The sequence below is a fragment of the Lepidochelys olivacea genome (assembly GCF_965140295.1).
Source record: "Lepidochelys olivacea isolate rLepOli2 genome assembly, chromosome: 3".
Classification (NCBI taxonomy): Eukaryota; Metazoa; Chordata; order Testudines; family Cheloniidae; genus Lepidochelys; species Lepidochelys olivacea.
Genome location: NC_140413.1, coordinates 202,656,058 through 202,676,839, shown reverse-complemented (window position 1 = coordinate 202,676,839; position 20,782 = coordinate 202,656,058). Strand labels below are relative to the sequence as shown.

Below are 20,782 nucleotides of genomic sequence, written 5' to 3'. Positions count from 1 at the left end.
TCTGACTAGGCCATCCTGAAAAAAATCTGTCTAAAAGGTCACTGCTGATGAAGCTGCTGAGATATTCCCGCCCAAGTTCTCCTGCCTCCACTTAAAATGGTTGTAAAGAAAACCAGTGACAAAGGTCAGTAGAAACCTCTTTTTGTTGTGTCCAGTCAGTGTGGCAGCTGAGAGGCGAACCAACATGGCACAGCAGCATTGCTGTGGAGAAGAATAAGACAATGCAGTTCAAAAGCAGAAGACAAGCAGCCGTGCCCTACCCCCCAAAGTATCGCAGCACATCACCAGCTAAACTACCACATTAGCAGAGAAGCTCTGTTAAGTCATTTGGCCTGCCAGGCTGTCTGCCACGGTAGAGCAAGCCCCTATCCAATGCCATTCATAGGCACCTTTAAAATTCAAATGTTTTAACTGAATCCAGAGCTCCGTGGCTCACATAGTAAAGTTATGGGGTGAAATCCTGACCCTACTGGAGTCGCTGAGAGTTTTGTCATTGACTTCAGTGAGGCTGGATTTCATCCGCAGTATCTGCTCACTGACATGGAATACTGCGTAATATAACATGTTGGGTAACGTAGCTGGTGATGCCCTGTGCGTTCTCTTTGGTATTCCATTTTCCACACTTAAAAGAACAGTGCTGCCACATAGAAGCTGCAACAGGAACAATACTCTACAGCAGAAGGACTAACTGAGAGCAGGACTTGCCTGACATTATCAGGACTTAAAGGCAAGCAAGGGAAAATAATTTCATTGCAGGAAGTCACAGATCTGGACATTTTGGGACGTTTCTGAAGATACAACTCCAACACCCTGATTCTAACGTATTAGACACTTTAGAAATGCAGATGGATGGACAGACAGAACTGTCTCTTCAAGGCAGAGTCTATCACATTGGGTATTTGATGTATCTGAATTGACAAACATATTGATGTAATTTTGTCTACTGCAATAACTTGTTAATCCCTTGTCCCCAGAGAGAAGACAGAAATGATTCGATCGTATATCCAGGAAGTGGTGCAGTACATAAAGAGGGTACGTCAGTCTGTTGTATTTACATTCTTTGTAAATCTTCAGCTTTTACAGATTACAGTTTGACTGGAAGTTATCCATGGGCGTGAGTATGAGCATATACATTTCACTGTAGGCGTATGTGCACCCAACGCACTCAAGCCAAAGACCACTAGGGGGCGCATTCCCCCCATGCACAGAGCCAAGGGCATAAAAGGGGCATAGCCACCACCTTCCTCTCAGTTCCCTCTCACCACCCATGGCGATATTTAGAGCTCCCCAGCACTCATGAGCCTTGGTGAGCCAACTTAGGGATTTTCTCACTTTGTACATAGTTATAGTTCACTTAGTATAGTTATAGTTTAGTTACTTAGGCTTTGTGGAGAGGGTTTTGCCAGGCAAAAATGTGCCATGTGCAGGACCCTTGTCCCATCACTGACAGGCACAAAAGTTGTCTCGTTTGTTTAGGCGAGGGACATGTGAGGGACAAGTGCTGTATCTGCATCTCATTCCCCATGAGGGCAAAGAAACAGAGGGATTTGTGATATAAGGTTTATTTTCTTGGAAAGGCAATGCATCCCTCTTCAGAGCCTGATCCCTAGGACGAGAGAGCAAGATTTACCCCACAAGGAGGGCCCCTCCAGCTGCCATGGCTCCAAAGTCAATTTCGGGGGAGAATCATAGATCTCCTTCCTTTCCTGCGGCCACCCCAGCCGGTTCAGAACTTTGGGGCAGATAGGCCGCACTCCTGATCTCAAAAAATGGTGCTAAAAGTCCTCCGGTGCCAACTCAACACCCCCTGTACAATGTCTGAGGCTGCACTGCTGCTGCCAGCTCCAGTGGGCCTAACAAAACCAGTGTTTTCTCCTTTACTGGAGAGATCGTTAACCCCGGCACTGGTGGATCCAATACCAGCTCCAGCAACAGAAAATTTACCTTCATTGGTGGTGCTTGTCTGCTTCCACCAGCACCGTCGGATACTTCGTCCTACCTTTGGTGCAGTGCCACGTGTCTCCTGTGCCCAGGACTCCACCGGGAACCACTGGACTTGCCTGTCCATTCAATGAAGAGAGGGAATTACCTTTCCTCCTCGTCAGACTCAGACAATGATAGACCTTTATCTCTGAGGTCTTTTGGATCTCCATACGGATCTCACTCTTAGCATTCATGACCCGTGGAGCAAGTTATTCATACAGATGCCCTGGTATGGTGCCCTTCACCACAGACACCGCAAACACTGCTATAGCCCCTTTGGCCATACTGGGCCTCTGGGACTGCTCTCAGGCCCTCTGGACTCTATCAGCTACACAATCCAGGAGGAAGTCACCTCTTCCAACTCCTGTAGCCACTAGTGAAGCTCCTGTGGAACCACGAGATCCTGTCACCCTGCTTTGGAGTACCCAGACCAAGAGGACCCAATAGAAGAACTCCAAGATATTCCTCCTCTTCTGCAGATGAGTCCATCGCACTTGAGTCAACTTCACCTCTGCCTGAGCACTTTAAGGTCTTTCAAGACTTTAGAAGGAGGGTGGCGGCTTCCCTAGGAGCACAGGTGGAACTTTAGCAAGATGATCTGCACAAGCTATTATCAGCCTTCCCATTAACGAAATCCTGCTGGAACTTGCTAAGACCATTTGGCAGATACCTGTTTCTCTGCCAAATGTGTGGATAGGCGACATCAGGTTTCCCAGCAAGAACATGATTTTTTTTTCACTCACCCTACCCCAGTTTCTCTAGTTGTCACAGCAGTGAATGAACAGTTGAGGCAGTTGCTCCCCAAGGCTACCCCGAAAGACAAGGAATTTAAGAGATTGGATTTATACCGGAGAGAGGCCTATACCTTCATAAACTTTCAAATTAGAGTGTCGAACTGTCAGGCTTTATTGGCCAAGTATTCCTTTATTAATTGGTGGGCAATTTCTAAATTCACGGATAAGTTGCCTGAGGAATATAAAGAGCAGTTCTTGGCCATAGCCTCTAAAGGTCACCTCACTGCCCAGGCATCTCTAAATGGCTATCAACACAGCGGATATGGCTTCATTTTCAAAGGTGACAGCCATCTCAATGAGGTATTCTCGTTAGTTACAAGCCTCCTGAATGCCAAGGGAACTTCAAAATGCAATAGAAAACTTGCCACTTGAGGGCACTAAGCTCTTTTCTCGAAAGACTGATGTTCATGGTGTGCATGTGAAGATTCCTGTGCGACTCTTTGCTCTCTCAGTATCTGTACCCAAGTGATGAAGAGGAAATATTTCAGACCACAGGGACAATATGAACTTTAAGATCATTCTAGCCAGAGATCTAAGCCTTCTAGAGGTTGTCCATCAGCTTTGTCCACAGCAGGCCTTTCTCACCAGACCTCTGCTTCAAAACAGTCATTTTGGCATCAGAGTCGAAGACAGCATACTGACTGTAAATCATCTCCAAAGTTTCGGCTGCCCATTTGGAAACTGCCTACCTTTCTTTTACAGTGAATGGATAGAAATTTCTTCTCGGCCAATTCACTTCCTTCCCCACCCTACCTTCCCCATCCCTTTTCGGGGACCCATATCATGAGGCTGTATCTATGCAAGATGTACAGTCTCTTGGATCTGGGCTCAATACAGGAAGCTGTTTATCAGCACATTAGGAAAGGCTTTTATTCCCACTATATCCTGATTCCAATAGAGGTACTACTAGGCATGTACTGCCTAGTGGTTCTGCTGGCAAAAGCCTCTGACTTGAGTGCATTGGGTGTAGATACTCTACAATGAAATGCATAAGTACATAAAACATCCTGAAGAACAATTGTTATTGTACAGGTGAGTAACCATTTTTTCTGAAGTTTTAAATGAAGCTTCTAAAATTTCAACTTTTTGTGCAACTGCCATACGGATTATTTCTATATTACTGTATATGAAATTAGAATTTTATGTCTTTTTTGAACAATCCATGACTGGGGGAATTAAATTATTTTTCTTATCTGAATCTAGATTTATTTTGATCTTTGTGCAGTTTTTATTCATGGAAACTGTGTATGGAAACTTCTTGCCTTCAGGTATTGGAGAAACATTTTTGTAAATTGGTTTGCTGTCTCAAGAATGCATTGATGGCTTAAAGAACGCTGAGAACCAAAGAACATTTAATTACAGCATATTCTTTATTAGGTTTGTAGAACTACTGAAATGCGTAAGCATTCTAAGCAGAGCTCTGCAAAATACATTTTTTTTCATGGAAATTCATGAGAAAATGTTAGCTATTTTATGGTTTTAGCTGTCTTAATGTTGTACTGAGCCCCAAATTTTGCTTTGTGAAATGTGGATCAAAATGTTTTCAAATCAAAAATATGCAAAATAAACTCCCAGGAATTTCTTTAGGTCTTCAGTGCAGAACTATTTTAATTCAACAGCTGGGTCATTTTTGCTCACAAAGGCCCCAATACAGGAAACCACTTAAGAATATGCTTAACTTTAAGCATGTGTTCCATTTCCATGGAAGTCAAGTGCATGTTTAAGTGTTTTGGTGAATCAGGGCCCAAGTTCTGTACTATAGCCAAAAATATGTGGATGTTTCCTTCTTCAAGCCCCGCAAAGAGTTCTTTCTGGGTGCAGAAATTAGCCATACAAGGCTCCTTGCAGGATGGGGACCAAATATTATTTTTAGGAGCATTGCCTCCTGTGAAGTTTATATGCAGTGTTGTAGCCGTGTCAGGCCCAGGATATTAGAGAGACAAGCTTGTCTTTCTCACCAACAGAAGTTGGTCCAATTATCTCACCCATCTTGTCTCTCCTGTGAAGTGTGCATGTGTGGTATATGTACCCATAGAAGAACTATTGCCAACAACATAAGTCATTGGTGCATGTCAAAAAGGGGATTACACAGCTGTATTAAAAAGGTTTACAGTTGTCACTAGAGAATTTTTAATTGGAAAAAAGCAGGTTTGTGTATTGGGTGAAACAGAACTTTTTGCTGTTTTCTTATAGCTAGAAGATGCTCAGAGTAAAAGACAGGAGAAACTCGTAGAAAAACACAAGGAGATTCGTCAGCAAATACTGGATGAAAAGCCCAAGGTAAAGAGTTTTGTACAGTGACATAGTGCTTTTAAAAACTTTTTTTCAGCAAATGCACCTACTGTATGCATCGATTAATTTGATACTCGAGAAGTGTGATAGAATCCGCGCATAGTGAGAGTTTCATAGACAAGTTCCCCGATATTTGAGATTATGAAAAAAGTCAGATAGCAAGCTGCTAGTGAGTAACCACTTCAGACCCTGACCCCCTGTAATTAAATTGTTCTTTTAGTCATTGTAGAGTATCTCTGAAAGGCACCTGGTGTAAAGGGTGCTTCTGACCAGCAGAGTGTGCCCTTTGCTGTAATGTTCTTTAGCCGTACAAAAACAAAACACAGTTTGCATAAAAAAAGGAGATATCTTTTTAGCATGCTTAGCTCAAAGTGTTCTTGATAGTAATGAAAGCCGGTAAAAATAGATGATGATAATAAATGTTTTTCCATTTGTGGAAAAACAATGAGATGTCAAAATGCTGTTGCTGAACATGGCATATATGCAGAATTTTCTACACTGGATTTTGTGCACTGAATCTTTTGTATTCTCCTTCAGGTCAGCTAAGATCATGTAGTATTCTGAAATCTCTCCCTGTCTCTGTCTCTCTCTCACTTTATTTTAGAGATTGTGGGCTGAATCCTGGTCCTGCTGAAGCCAATGGGAATCCATTGACTCCAGTGGAGCATATTTAGGCCCCCAAAATGTTGTAAAATTTGTTTCAGGAAGTCTTAATTATATCAACAGGCTATTGTACATGAATATGGTGTCATTCAACAGAGTGCTCCTCCTGGTCTAATTCTTCATGGACCATTTTGGTCATCTCTGCTTTCATGTTTCCTATATTAGAGCCAGTATGTTACAGACTTCAATTTTAATTTCTTGTCTGTCTACAGACTAATGTTCCAATGCTTGTATTACAGTTAAATTGGCAGTAATAAGGAATTTTAATTTTGACAGTAGTTAATCAGTGTTGGCCTCCCATTTGTGTGAAATATCAAAAGAATGAATCAAGTAACTATTTTAACAGCTAATGGGTGATAAATGATAAACTTAGTACGTTTCTAAAAATAACATATTTTTGTTCATGTAATTTTCTACTTTGATTTTAAAAATAAACTTTATAAAAAACAACAATAATAATTAATAACAGATAGTGTAAATGCCGTGGTATCTGGGATCAGAATATATACCTTCTTTAAACTTTTAAAATGCTTCCTTTTTGTGTTTGATCACCAGCTTCTCTTGAGGAATAGCGCTAACTTATTGTTTTTACATTAATAGAATTTAAGTGCACAAATATAATGCAAAAATAACTCATTGTCAGTCATTCTAAGGCTATGGTTTGATAAGCTTGTTTATACAAACTCTTGATTAACTTCTTTCCTTCTTTTTTTAATCTCAAGGCTGCTACTGTATTTCTTAGTAAAGTAGTAGCAGATCTGAACTCTGGACTCACTCCTACCACAATTGTATGACTTGCATGCAGAGAGAAGGATCATGTGCAGGCTTGGCAGGATTAGAATTCTCCCACGCACATTCACATCCACAACCTCAGGACAGGGCATGAGGCAACTCTGCCTTTATATGGGCTTTGGCTAGATCCTCTCTGTAGTCAGTGACCCATTGACAATGCATTTAACCTCCACTTTCAAGGTCCTGCCTTGAGAGCCAGCATAGTGTTGTGCTCTGTAGTGCACCACGGGATCTGTATCCTACCCTTTACCGCATAATGGAAATGATTTCAGGACTGTGCATAGCTTTTACTTGGGCCAAAAGATTTAGTGCAAAACAACAATTCATTGTATAAACAGTTTATTTTTTGCTTCGTATTCAAAGCCAAGCTCCCTTATTAGCAGGGCATTAATAAGCAGTAGATCAAAAGTTTCCCCAGTTGTAGGTGTTTGAAAGGTGCAGACACAAATATGTACTCTGTACCCTTTCCAGAGGTATTTCTCTAAGTACCCAGACATGCATTATTTGTGTATCCAAAGCTCCCATCAAAATTAATGCTAATGTAAGTCAATGGGAGTTTATGGGTACATAAGCAATGCAGGATCAGTCCCTAAACAGCCTAATATGTTTAGGGATAGCATTAGCTTTGTGTGCTCCTGCCAATAATGTCACTGGGGACACCCTTCCATCCATTCATCATTTTACTTAGTTACTTAGCAGTGACTCACAAAACTTCTTGTATTATGACTTTACATGCAGAGCCCAGTCATAGAAAAAAAGATTATTGCAGTCTTAGCCATTATGTTTGCAGCAGGGCTTGGTAGTTTGATAAGTGTAAGTTTGTAATTTCCTGTATTGTAAATTCTCTAGGAAACTAGAGAGAATTTTGCACTAAATAGCTGAGGTTTTAAATCTTTTTTAAAAATGCAGAAATCCTGTAGAAAGATATGCCACAGATAAAGGCCTTTGGGTTTTAAAAAATAATTTTTCTAGACTAAGGCACCACATTCACCACTGATTTACACCTTTATATACCCCACTGAAGTCAGTAGAATAATAAATCAGTACAGATTTTTTTTCCCCTAAACAAGTCCTAGACACAGGGCTACTTTGTACTTTTTCAACTGCTTGGCTTATAGTTGAAAATAACTTGAACTTCCATCTACTCTTGTTTGATTCCTGAACTGATGCTGTCAGCAGAAAGGGATGGGAGCAGTCCCTCTGAATACTATATTCCCCTTGAAGTCAGTGGGAGTTCTGCTTCAATGGAACCAGAATTTCACATTGTATCTGTATAATACGATACTCCCTCTGATCACAAATTCATCTTTGGTCTAGCAGAGACTAGAAATTTAATAATCTCATGGATGTTTTTCTAATATATGTGTGTGTGAGGACATACCAAACACTTCCAACAAGCTAATGTGGGAGAGCTTCCAGGCAAAGGAAAATGTCGCCTTGTTAATTCAAAGACTATGTGCTCGTGTGTGGAACAGTAAATACCCTGGCCTTATCCTTCCTTGATTGTCCTCTACCTTGAGTGTTATCTTACAGAATGCACACCAGAGAGAGCTTGTTCAAAAGTTACTCCTACAAATGCATACATTGAAAGCCAGGTAGCAATTGGAATCCATTAGGATTTCTAATTGATGCCTTCCTCTTGAGCATCAGATATTGACCACTGAAAGCAGGTAGATAACTTAACCAGGTGGATTAGTTATAACGATTCAGGGTGGTTCACCTTTGTCCTATGTGATAGTTGCCTCCACTGTCTTCTCCCTGACAGCCCCATTTCCCATCAGTCCAATTATTTCTTTGCACTCCTTTTTTCCCTTTCTCCTCCACCTGCTCTCCTTTTTGCTTTCTATTGTTCACTTCCTATTCATACACCCCTCCTCTTTTCTCCCCGTTCCCATTCCTTGTCTTCTCTCTTTATTTCATTCATTTACATTAAGCCTTCTTCTGCCCCTCTCTTCTTCCCCTTCAGCTGCCTCTCTTGTAAATTCCTGAGGGCTACTGTAGGAACACAGTTCATTACACCTCAGTATGGAATTTAGTACATTCAGGGCAAAGAGTGATCTGGGATGCTTACTGCCGTGCATGTGTGGCGCTGTGATATCGAAGAACAACTGAGGGACTTGAGGATGGCGTGGTCATTTTATCTCAGTGTCTTTGCTTTGAATAATCTGTTCATCCATTTAAATCTAAATTAAGTGCATTTCCATCTCCTCCTCCCCCATTGGATTGTAATGACAAAACTCCATCCACATGAGATATGGCAAGGAATTCATTCTTTTGCATGAAAATTGATTGTTACAGTAAATGGACCCTGCACTTCCTGTCACTGGAGTCAATGAGGGTTTGTCATGGATGTTGAAAGGGTCAGAATCAGGCCCATTACAGTTTGCAACTTTTAGCTCAATCCATTAGAGCACATTATTATTAATATTTTACACTTCTGTAGTGCCTTCCATTCAAAGACCTTAAAGCACTTGACAAACATTAACTCATTCAGCCCCACGTACTTAGGTAAGTGTTGTTATTTACAAATGGAAAAGCCTGAAGCACAGTGTCAGTAAGTGACTTGCCCAAGGTCCTACGGAAGACAAGGCCTTGCCACAGACCTTCTGTATGACCTTGGGCAAGTCACTTACTGTAGATAGAACCCCAGTCTCCAGACTCCCAGTCTCAGACTGGAGCATCCTTTCTGCCTATTGCTTTTTCTTTTTAATTCATAGCACTTACCCGAAAAGCTAATTGAACAATGCAAACAGTGGACAGCCATAGATTATGCAGAAAAGGCGTGGGGAAGCCATAGAGCAGAGAAATGCCGCCAAGCAGTATTTTCTCATGACATGCCTTAGTTCATACATGAATGCAGGGGCGGAGTCTGAGAGCAGCCACTCTGCATGGCATGATCCCCTCTGTAAGAGCCGGACATTTTCTATGCAAGATAAAGCTGCCCCAAAGCATTTTAAGATAGCCGATAAGCTCCATAACCAGCTGCCACTCTCACCACCATTGTAGGAGTCACATATGCCATGCTGCAGTGCCAGAGGAAATCCAATGGCAGCACAACAGGAGAGACTCCTGCGCTGTTAAAGCCTGATCCAGCTCCTGCTGAAGTTGACTGGAATCTTTCCATTGACTTCAGTGGTAACCTCAGTGCCTGGAGGAAGGAAGACTCAGCACAGCAAGGAAGATATAATCATCTGTGTTCATGCTCCCACAGCTTATGCTCAGTTTGCACGAATCAGAGGAGAGAGAGATGGCCAAGTGTGTCTTGCTAAATTGCTCTGCCTGGCTTTCACCTCTGACATTTATAATTTTTTCCTCAAAAAAACACCATAAAAGCAAAGGTACTTTTAATTTAAAATGGTGTATAAATAGAGGCTAGTTAAGAATCTGATGTATGTTAAATAATTTAAAAACACAAGCTTATTATCTCACAGTTTGTTATGCATTATTAATTGCACCCACTGTGTGTATACATTGCTATACCTAATCAATAATTTATACCAGGGCCATGCCTGAAAAATTTATGGGGACTTAAAATGACACGTTTTCAAGGAGCAAAGTAAGGAGCCACTCCAACTCTGAAATAATAATCCTCCTGTAACTCCAGCATCTTCATCCTGTTGAAACAATGCCTTGCAAAAACAATGGATGACTTCTTCCCCCCTGCCAGGTGCAGTAGTTAAATTCAATTATTTGAAAACACAATTAAGGGAGAATGATCCTGAAGTCACAGACAATCTTAAAGTATCTTTTTTGTAGACCGCAACTTGGTTATCTAACACCCATTTTGTGGTTTTTGTTTCAAATCATTCATTTTACTCCTGCAAATAATATAAGTGATTTAAATGTGGCTGTTCATAAAAGTAAGGTCAGCAGGATTCTCTCTCTAATTTTTGAGAATAGTCAATGTACAGTGCATATGATTCACAGAACTTTTGAAATTACTTTAGATATGTCTTTATCAATTCCTAGAGCCCAGAATTGCTACTTTAAATCAATTCCAGGGCAGAAAGTAATTCCCAGGGAGTTTTATGGCTCTTCCAATATGTTTTCAGGTCATTGCACATTGCACAAAAAGACCATACTCCATTTTCTCAACTCAGTGCCCAGGTAAGAAGCCAAACCTCCTTTCAGGACAAGCTAGGTTAGACACACTTCCATCCAACTCCTGTCAGACCCATTCGAGTTTCTACTGCATGGGATCACCCAAAAATGTTAGGGATAGAGCTTTGCAAAGTGATGATTTCAGTTTGCAGGGCTTCGCGAAGACCTTGGATGCTATAGACTCATACTGGAATGGAGAAAGTGGCCTTCTTAAAGTGTTCCCCATCTTAATCCCCCTTTGTCCCCTACTCCCAGAGGCAAATAGTCTTTTCTGTGCAGTGGATAGTTTTAATCCCTCCAGATTTTAAAAAGAAATTTCACAGCTTTTAAGAACCTGCATCTTTTAAGCTACATGTGTTACAGCAATGCCTAGCAGTAAAACACAGAAGGAATACAGAGGGTTTAAAATAATGTACTGGTTTTTTTCATTGTTCAACTTTTTTTCTAGGCTTGTAAATCCATCAGAGTCATACGAGTTAACTGTCTCTGGGTCTTCTTAAGTAGGCAATAGCACAGAGACATGCATGACATTTACTCAGTCTCAATGAACTGCAAATTTTTAAAAGAATATTTTTATAAAAAGTAATTTCTGTGGGCTGAGATTTTCAAAGCCACCTCAGGGCTTGATCCCGCAAGGTGCTGAGCACTTTGGTCTCAATCCTGCAATGTGCTTAAGCACAGTCTTAACTGTAAGCACATGAATAGTTCCATTGATTTCATTGGGATTACACACATGTTTAAAGCAAAGCATGTGCTTAGTTGCTCTCAGCCGCTCACAGGATCAACCCCTAAGAGATGGGCATCCAAATCCTGTAGGCAGCTTTGAATATCTCAGCTCTGATGTTTGGGTGTACTTTTTTGTGTCACATTTGGGTTAAATTCTTAGGCTTTCCCTAGAATGTGTTGTGGTCATTGAATAGGCTGGTCTGGATCTCATACTGGTTTTGCTCAAGTAAAACTCCACGGACTTCAGTGGAATGACTCCAAACCATCACCAGTGTGGGGTCAGAATCCTGCCCATAATCTTCAGCCTCAATCACAAAAAGCAGAGAGGCCTTCACAAGTGAAAAGAGTGAAAACTGGAGCTTTCTCATGTGCTTTTTATTCATATAGATCCCCTCTTTTAATAACTTTATTTTTCCAGCACAATATCCATTACAGTTCTAAAGATAGATAACAGGTCACAAACGATACATGTAACAATCTGAAGCGATATTCAGTATGTTAATTAAATCTCTTTTCGTGATGATACTGTACACACAAGTGTCACTTGGGAATTCTAGCTTTCAAATCAAATAGCCCAAATGCCTACATTAAATTTTCAATGGAAATTTGCGAAATGCTTCTACTTTTATTTTAATGACTTGCAACTTCATTTATTTTGAATAAGGGTGTCATAGACCCCCGGTAGAAAGAAAATATAAGTAATTATTTTAATGAAAACCAGAGGAGGGAATTGTTAAGAAAACTGTTTTTTCTTCAGCAGAGGACATTTTTCCAGACACGTATTTATTTAGTGTTCATTGGTGTTCCTTGTAGGAGGTGCCAGAGGAAATCTACTTTTTTGAGAGCTGTAAGGAATTGAGATTGAGAGGACTGAAAGGCCAAGCTTTGTTTTCATTTTTCACCAGTGTAAATCAGGAGCAGCTCTTCTTATTTCAGCTGACTCACTCTTGAATGCACTGGCAAGACTGAGAGCAGCATATGGTCCAGAGTATATTTCATGTAGTTGAAAAGTTTGATTTGTGAAGATCATTGTTTTGTAATGGTCTAGGCAAGTTAGACAGTTTCTAGCACCTCCCACCACCTCAACTCTCTGCCTAACATATTTCTGAGCCCCTTCCGGCGTGTGGCAGTCTTTCTTAAGCATTCTCACTTCTCCTATTCCAAGTTTTAAAAAATAACATTCCGAGTCAAAACCCAAAGATCGTCTCTGTTATAATGTGTAAATTGAGGTTTCTGAGTGAGAGGTGAGTGTTCATCAGTGGCGTTAGGCAGCAGTCCACTGCTGGAAACATTGGAATCGATATGATGCTGTGTCCAACAGGAGGCCAAGCACAGAAGCTGCAGCATGGGAGGAGTTGAGGCCAAAGGTAACTAAGCCATCTTTGTACCACCTGAATTATGACTCAGGGGTACCACAGCCTGTGGTTTCAACTAGAGCAGTGCTGAATTACAACACCATGGACACTCCCTCTTCTGGTCCTCCTGCACACATCCAGCCTGCACCGCCTCCCCTCTTCCACTGAGACAGCATAAAGCTGCATATTCAGCCCTCATGACAATGTAGTGCCTTACTGCCCCTGTATGCCACTAGGGTAGCATATAGGGGTTGGGTTGGAGGACAGAATCCGCTCCATTGGTTGTAAGGGATAAAGCAGTGAGCATTCTGCTATTTAGCATTATGCAGTTACTTACAAAGAGATCTCCTCTTATGATAGCTGATTCTTCCTAATGGACAGTCCTTTGAAATGACCAACTTTGCGTAAGTTCTCAGGGTATGTTTTCTCACAGTCGTGGGCCTAGCAGATGCCAGCAATAACAATGTGCTAATAAAAGATTTGTTAAAAGGTATATAAAGTAATTATTGATTTTGACACTAGTGCATGTTTAACTGTTCCCAAGACTATTGTCTCCCTGACACAGAAAGGAGAAGATGATAAAACTCACCTTGCCCTTCACGCAAGAGAAAACCAGACCAGGAAGGAGACATGAAGGTGGATATATAGCTTCTTCCTGCCAAAGCCCATCCCAAGAATAGATAACATCCTAGAGAGAGAGAGGCTGGTGATGTTGCCCAAACACAAAACTGTTTCTGTGGGCAATATGATTAGGGGTTGTAAATTGCTAAGATGATCCCAGGACAAGAAACATTGCCTATTTAATACCCAACTGACGTAAACAGGATAATGCTATAAAGATATCTCACACACTGAGGAATCTCAAAGCTTTTTAGAAGCTATTTATATATAGTAATCATTTCAGCATTGAAATTCAGAAGCATACTCTTGGATGTACAAAAAAGTTCTGTGGAATTTTCAGTGTTTACCCAAAGCAGCCAGGATCTCTATTCTTAGGTCTAATCTGAAAGAACCATGTGTAATACACTGCATGGAAGTTAATGCATCTACCTCTGGAGAAAGACGAGCTGAAAATGATAAAAATGAGTTGACGTGTGTAGCAGGGTGGCTTGTCCCACAAGGGCTGGTGGCCTAGGGGCCAGCCAACCCTGATCACTGGGTATGGATCAGGCGATCCCCCTATAAAAAGCAGCAGGAGGCTGCAATGAAGTGGGGGTACTCAGACTCCAGCAGAGTCCTGGGTGTTGAGGCTGAGACTCCAGGCAGGTAGAGCCTGGGAGTGGCCCGTCAAAGCAGGAAAGGGCCCAGGCAGAAAGGCCTTGGAGTAAGAAGAGAAACTTTTGCTTTGTATAGACTTTAGTTGGCCTTTAATTTGGGACTTGGCATTTTATTTGGAGTTTATTTTTATATGAATAAACACAGGCCCCAAGGAGGGTGCACTTTTGTCCACAGAAAGCCTGTGTGAAGTTTATCTGGGGAAACTGAGGTGAAGGGCTGCCCTGAGGATATGGAAACTCAATGACAACACAATTATGAGTTTGAAGAGATTCATGACAGAATGTTTACAAAAGCTTCCAATTACTGAATTAGACAACACTGATGTTTAAACCCCAGAAGGAAAGCCTCATGAGAGAAGAACAACTGCAATTCGCCAATGGGGATTACTTTTGCATACCAAAGCTAAATAATTGAAAGGGCCCTAACAGGGAATGTTTGAATAGTTTTTAATGTTCACTGTTAACATTCCATTCTTTATGACATCCCTCTTTGAAATTTGAAATAATTTTCCTCACTAGTCTTGCCTTTTGTTTCGAAACCCTTGACTTTTCCCTTCCTCCATCGTGGAGCTCAGACCAGGACCCTAGTGTTTATTAATATAGTGTTTATTACCCCCTAAAATAAGTACCATATATTGTATAGTGCTTTGTAATCTCAAACCATGGCCCAGCTCCAGGAATGAGCTCCACAGAGACAGATCCCTGCAACCATACAGAACTCTAAGCTATATCCATCTCTGTGCATCAGAATTACCATATTTGTGTTATTTAACTGCTGCTGTGAGGTAAAACCAAGGACTGAAGCACAATACTTCATATGATATGATTGAGGTCTATAAAATCATGAGTGGTGTAGAGAAAGTAGATAAGGAAGTGTTGTTTACTACTTCTCATAACACAAGAACTGGGGTCACCAAATGAAATTAATAGGCAGCAGATTTAAAACAAATAAAAGGAAGTATTTATTCACACAACACACAGTCAACCTGTGGAACTCCTTGCCAGAGGATGTTGTTAAGGCCAAGACCATAACAGCGTTCAAAAAGAACTAGATAAAGTCATGGAGGATAGGTCCATCAATGGTATTAGCCAGGATGGGCAGGAATGGTGTCCCTAGCCTCTGTTTGCCAGAAGCTGGGAATGAGCGACGGGATGGATCACTTGATGATTACCTGTTCTGTTCATTACCTCTGGGGCACCTGGCATTGGCCACTGTCAGAAGAGAGGATACTGGGCTAGATGGACCTTTGGTCTGACCCAGTAGGGCCGTTCTTATGGCTGGTTAGGAACTACAAAACTAATGTCTGTAGTTTTTAATAAATATTGATATTTATTACAGTAACCTTGTCTGAAATATCAAAATATAGGTGAAATAGGAAAAATACATAGAATAATACTGCATAATCCACCAGTATCAACTAATAGAGATGTCAAGGTTCTTTCCCCGCTCTGAACTCTAGGGTACAGATGTGGGGACCTGCATGAAAACCTCCTAAGCTTACTTTTACCAACTTAGGTTAAAACTTCCCCAAGGTACAAACTATTTTACCCTTTGCCCTTGGACTTCCCCTGCCACCACCAAACATTTATCTGGGTTTATTTTTATTAGGAAAGCGTTGTTTGGAAACGTCTTTCCCCCCAAAATCCTCCCAACCCTTGCACCCCACTTCCTGGGGAACGTTTGGTAAAAATCCTCACCAATTTGCATAGGTGACCACAGAACCAAACCCTTGGATCTTAAGAACAATGAAAAAAAGCATTCAGTTCTTGAAAAGAAGAATTTTAATAGAAGTAACAGTAAAAAAGAAGTAACAATAAAAAGAATCACCTCTGTAAAATCAGGATGGTAAATACCTTACAGGGTAATTAGATTCAAAACATAGAGAATCCCTCTAGGCAAAACCTTAAGTTACCAAAAGAGACACAGACAGGAATATCCATTCTATTCAGCACAGCTTAATTTCTCAGCCATTTAAAGAAATCATAATCTAACGCATATCTAGCTAGATTACTAAATTCTAAGACTCCATTCCTGTTTTGTCCCCTGCAAAAGCATCACACAGACAGACTCTTTGTTTTTCCCTCCCCCCAGCTTTTGAATGTATCTTGTCTCCTCATTGGTCATTTTGGTCAGGTGCCAGCGAGATTATCCTAGCTTCTTAACCCTTTACAGGTGAGAGGATTTTTCCTCTGGCCAGGAGGGATTTTTAAGGGGTTTACCCTTCCCTTTATATTTATGACAAGAGAAATCAATGCAAGTCTTGCAGAAACTTAAGCACATGTATAATTTATGCATGTAAGTAGTTGCTTTAAGCACATGGTTAAGTCTGCAGGATCAGGCCCCCAAAAAAGTCAGAAAGAATTGGAATGATTGGATTTTGTAAATCTGGCAGTTCTATAAAATCAAGATCTCAGGTAGTCTATATAAGTCCTACCATGGCAATGTATATTGTAGCTTTACGCTTACATATATATAGGGAAACACTCCAATAAGATAAAAATCATAGTAAATGAAGACTCCCCAAGCTAAGGCTAACTAAAGATATCAAGAATATTGTGACATTTCCATAGCTATAAATAAATTAAAACATATACACAGAATGGAGACAAAAATCGAAAACCTCAGAATGGCTCGTGGAGCTGGAAGTCTGCAATATTTTGTTATGGAAACACCTGCAGTAAGAACAATTTAGTGTTTCCAAAATGAAACAAGGTCCCTGTGTTCCAAGCTCCCCAGAGGTGGGAGCCCGGGCTCACCAAGGAGCTGGGGCACTTGGGAAGCAAGGCTCAGTCAGGGCTTCTAGGTTCCTAGTTTTTTAGCAGCAAGCTGCTGAGGAGCCATGAGCCTGGAATTCCAGGAAGCCCTGGTAGGTTGGCAACTGACCTGCTGGGGAGCTGGGGTTCCCAGGGTTTTCTGACTGCTTAGCAGCCTGCCAGGAGTCCGGAGGTCCTGAGCTCCTCAGCTCCACAGGAGCCTCTAGGCGAACTGCCAAGGTGCCTGGCATCTGGGAGCCCCGGAAATCATGGGCACCTGCTAGGCAAGCCCCTGAGGAGCTGTGGAGGTAGGCAGATGAGCCAGCAGGAAACCTGCCTGGCTCCTGCAAAAGAAATATCAGAATCAACACATTCCTGTGCAATGTTTTGCTTTTGAGAAATTGGCAGAAATATTTTTCATCAGAAAATTTCCAGCTGGCTCTGCTGAGCACTCACCCTTGTCACCGATGTCTTGGGAGCTGGGCTTTGACGAGATAAAGTACTTTATCATGCTGAGTAGTCCGGAAAATCAGGTCCCAGTTGTCTGAAGTTGGGCACCCAAGATTCGTGGAAACATTTGACCCTAATCTCTCACCCTCATCCCCTCAGCTCATAGAGGTGTTGTGGAAGTAGATTAGTAGACGCAGAAGCACTCAGATACTATAGTGATGAGCTCCATAGAAAACCCCATGAAGAAATAAATAATTCTGTCATCAGAGCAGGGTTTGAATAGTGTGCAGTAAAAAAAGCCTGCGTCACACACTGAACAATGAGGAGAAAAAACAGTTGAAGATGCTCATTAACTAAGCACAGTGCATTTTGTGCACTAAATGAGGCAGGGTCCTGTGGAAATAGCATTATGTGCTCGTGTAGTTAAAGACTGTATCATAATGCATACAGAGTGTCCATGTTAAGGCAACATTCGGCCATTTCCAATGATTGAGCACTTGACTTAGCAACTTTAATAATGTTCTTTTAATGTCATTGTGTGTGCGTAATATATATGTGTGTGTGTGTATATATATATATATTTTACACACACACACACAAAATTACATATAGATATATCTATATCTATCTATGTTTAAATGTATATAGATAGATATAAATATAAATGCACACACCGGGTATCTAACCTTTAGATTCTTATGCAGCACCCACCAGTGTCATATATGAACATTTTACAAAATTAGAAAATGTACAGCTAATTATGTATTTTTCTCTTTCCACTCCAGTCTGCAGAAACTCGGCTTTTGTTGTTGTTGGTGGTGGTGGTTAGAGATAGTAAAAATCATTCGGCAAGGTAGGGTTTAATGGCTGCTAGGGTTGAACAGAATTGAGTTTTCTCACTTTCATTCACAGTCAGGGTATAGGCTCATGATTTTTGTCACTTATACTCAAGTTTTCTTTCCTTCTGCTTCTTCCATCAGAGGCTGATAGCAAATGATGGGGATTTGTGGGAATGAGGGGGAGGAAAGTGGACATTTCAGTGATGATTGATGTGATCTTAGTGATTCCCTACACTTTTGATTCCACCGCCTTTTGGTGGGCAGGGGGGAGGAAAGTTAACTTCAGAGAAGTTTTGGAATGTGACTGGGCACATATGCTTCTGGGATGGACCACTGGATGATTTCTTGCCTATAGACATGGAGGTTTCTGATCTTCACCTGGAGAAGATGGTGTCAGTTAGGAGAGGCAGGTCTAATCCAGACATGGGTAGATATGGACTCTACACCAGGGCTGGGAAAGATGAAGCACTACCTTGCTGCGAGTTAAAATTTCCAAGCTAGTGAGGGGTCCAAAGAACTTCTCTTGGAAGATTCCTGTGAAATAGATGCAACCTGAAAGTGTCCCGGTGCTTAAATAAAGTGTGGGTGGATAGCCTCTGGGTTTTGATCTTCACCTCAAACTTGTTGGATAGTTGGCATAAGCACCTCTCCTTTTTACCACCTGATTGAATCCACCCATTCTAAAGGCCTCAAGCGGTGACCACTAGCTTTCTGACCCAGATAAAAATGGAAGGGAGGGTTCCTGTTTGTGATGGGTATATGCTGGTGCTGATAGGCAGACCATCTTCATCTTTCCTTGACCCTCCTCTGTTTGAACTTTTTGCCTCTCCATCAGTGATACTGTTTCTCTTGTTTGTTCTTCTCTTTCTTTCACCCTTTCTCCTCTGTTTTCTCCTGTTGTCTATCCTTACGTTATATTTTTCTTCTCTGCTCCGATTCCTCAGTTGTATCCCCTTTTTTCCAGTCCTTGTTTCCCTAGTTAAGATATTCATAGATTGTAAGGTCAGAAGGGACCATTGTGATCATCTAGTCTGATCTCCTGGATAGCACAGGCCATAGAACTTGTCCAAAAATAATTTCTGGAGCAGAACTTTTAGAAGAATATTCAATCTTGCTTTAAAAGTTTTCGGTGATGAAGACTCCACCATAACCTTTGGTAAATTGTTCCAATGGTTAATTACTCTCACCGTTAAAAATTTACACCTTATTTCCAGTCTGAATTTGTCTAGCTTCAGCTTCCAGTCATTGGATTGTGTTATAACTTTCTCTGCTAGAATGAAGAGCCAAATGTTTGTACGGCATGTAGGTACTTATAGACTATAATCAAGTCACACATAACCTTCTCTTTGTTAAGCCAAATAGATGGACTCAAGGAGCTCAATTACGGTAAGGCATGTTTTCTAACCATTAAATCATTCTCATTTAATCTCTTAGAATATCAGGGTTGGAAGGGACCTCAGGAGGTCATCTAGTCCAACCCCCTGCTCAAAGCAGAACCAATCCCCAATTAAATCATCCCAGCCAGGGCTTTGTCAAGCCTGACCTTAAAAACTTCTAAGGAAGGAGATCTGAACCCTTTCCAATCTATCAACATACTCCTTGAATTGTGGGCACTGGACATGGTATTCCAGCAGTGGGTCACACCAGTGCCAAATATAGGAGTAAAATAATCTTTCTACTCCTACTTGTGACTCCCCTGTTTGTGCATCCCAGGAGCACATTAGGTCTTTTGGCCACAGTGTCACACTGAGAGCTCATGTTCAGCTGATTATCCACCACAACTCCCAAATCTTTTCCAGAGTCATTGCTTCCCAGGATAGAGTCTCCCAGCCCATAACTATGGCCTAAATTCTTTGTTCTTTGTATATTTACATTTAGCCATATTAAAGTGTTTGATTGTGCTCAGACTACCAAGAGATGTAGATCACGCTGAATCACTGACCTGTCCTCTTCATAATTTACCACTCCCCCGATTTTTGTGTCACCCACAAACTTTATCAATGATGATTTTGTGTTTCCTTCAAGGTCATTGATAAAGATGTTAAATAGCATAAGGCCAATCCCTATTAGAAATAGACCCACTCAATGACAATTCCCCTTTTAGTTATATTTTGAAACCTATGAATTAAGCAATTTTTAATCCACTTAATGTGTAATTTTATATCTCATTTTTAATCAAAATGTCACGCCTTATAGAAGTCTAAGTATATTATGTCAACACTATTGCTTTTATCAACCAAACTTGTAATCTCATTAAAAAAAATTCAAGTTAGTTTGACAGGATCTTTTTTCCGTAAACCCACGCTGATTTGTGTTAACTACATTACCCTCCGTTAGTTCTTTATGAATCAAGTTCCATATCAGACATTCCATTACCTTGCCTGGGATTGATGTCATGCTGACAGGCCGATAATTAGCTCTGTCATCCTGTTTTCCCTTTTTAAAGATTGGCACAACATTAGCTTTCTTCCAGTCTTCTGTAACTTCCACAGTGCTCTAAGACTTATTGAAAGTAAATCTTATTGAAACTAATGGTCCAAAGTGCTCCTCAGCCAGCTCTTTTAAAACTGTATGATGCAAGTTATCTGGAACTGCTGATTTTAGAATGTCTGTCTTTAGTTGCTGCTATTTAACATCCTCCAGAGATACTAGTGGAATGGTAACACTCTTACCATGAGACTGCAGCACCTGCTTTTTGTCCAAACACAGAACCAAAATGTTAATTGAAAATGTGTGCCTATTCAGCATTATAATTC

At 41.0% G+C, this 20,782-nt stretch overlaps 1 protein-coding gene across 3 annotated transcripts in view; it reads left to right on the top strand.

Moving 5' to 3' along the window:
* Positions 1-20,782, top strand: part of PLCB1 (phospholipase C beta 1) — a 675,122-nt gene that overhangs the window by 585,783 nt on the left and 68,557 nt on the right. For all 3 annotated transcript variants that reach the window (XM_084624014.1, XM_084624013.1, XM_084624012.1), the window contains exons 30-31: positions 975-1,032; positions 4,971-5,057. In XM_084624014.1, the coding sequence (XP_084480140.1) occupies positions 975-1,032; positions 4,971-5,057 (145 nt within the window). The remainder of the gene's footprint in view (positions 1-974; positions 1,033-4,970; positions 5,058-20,782) is intronic.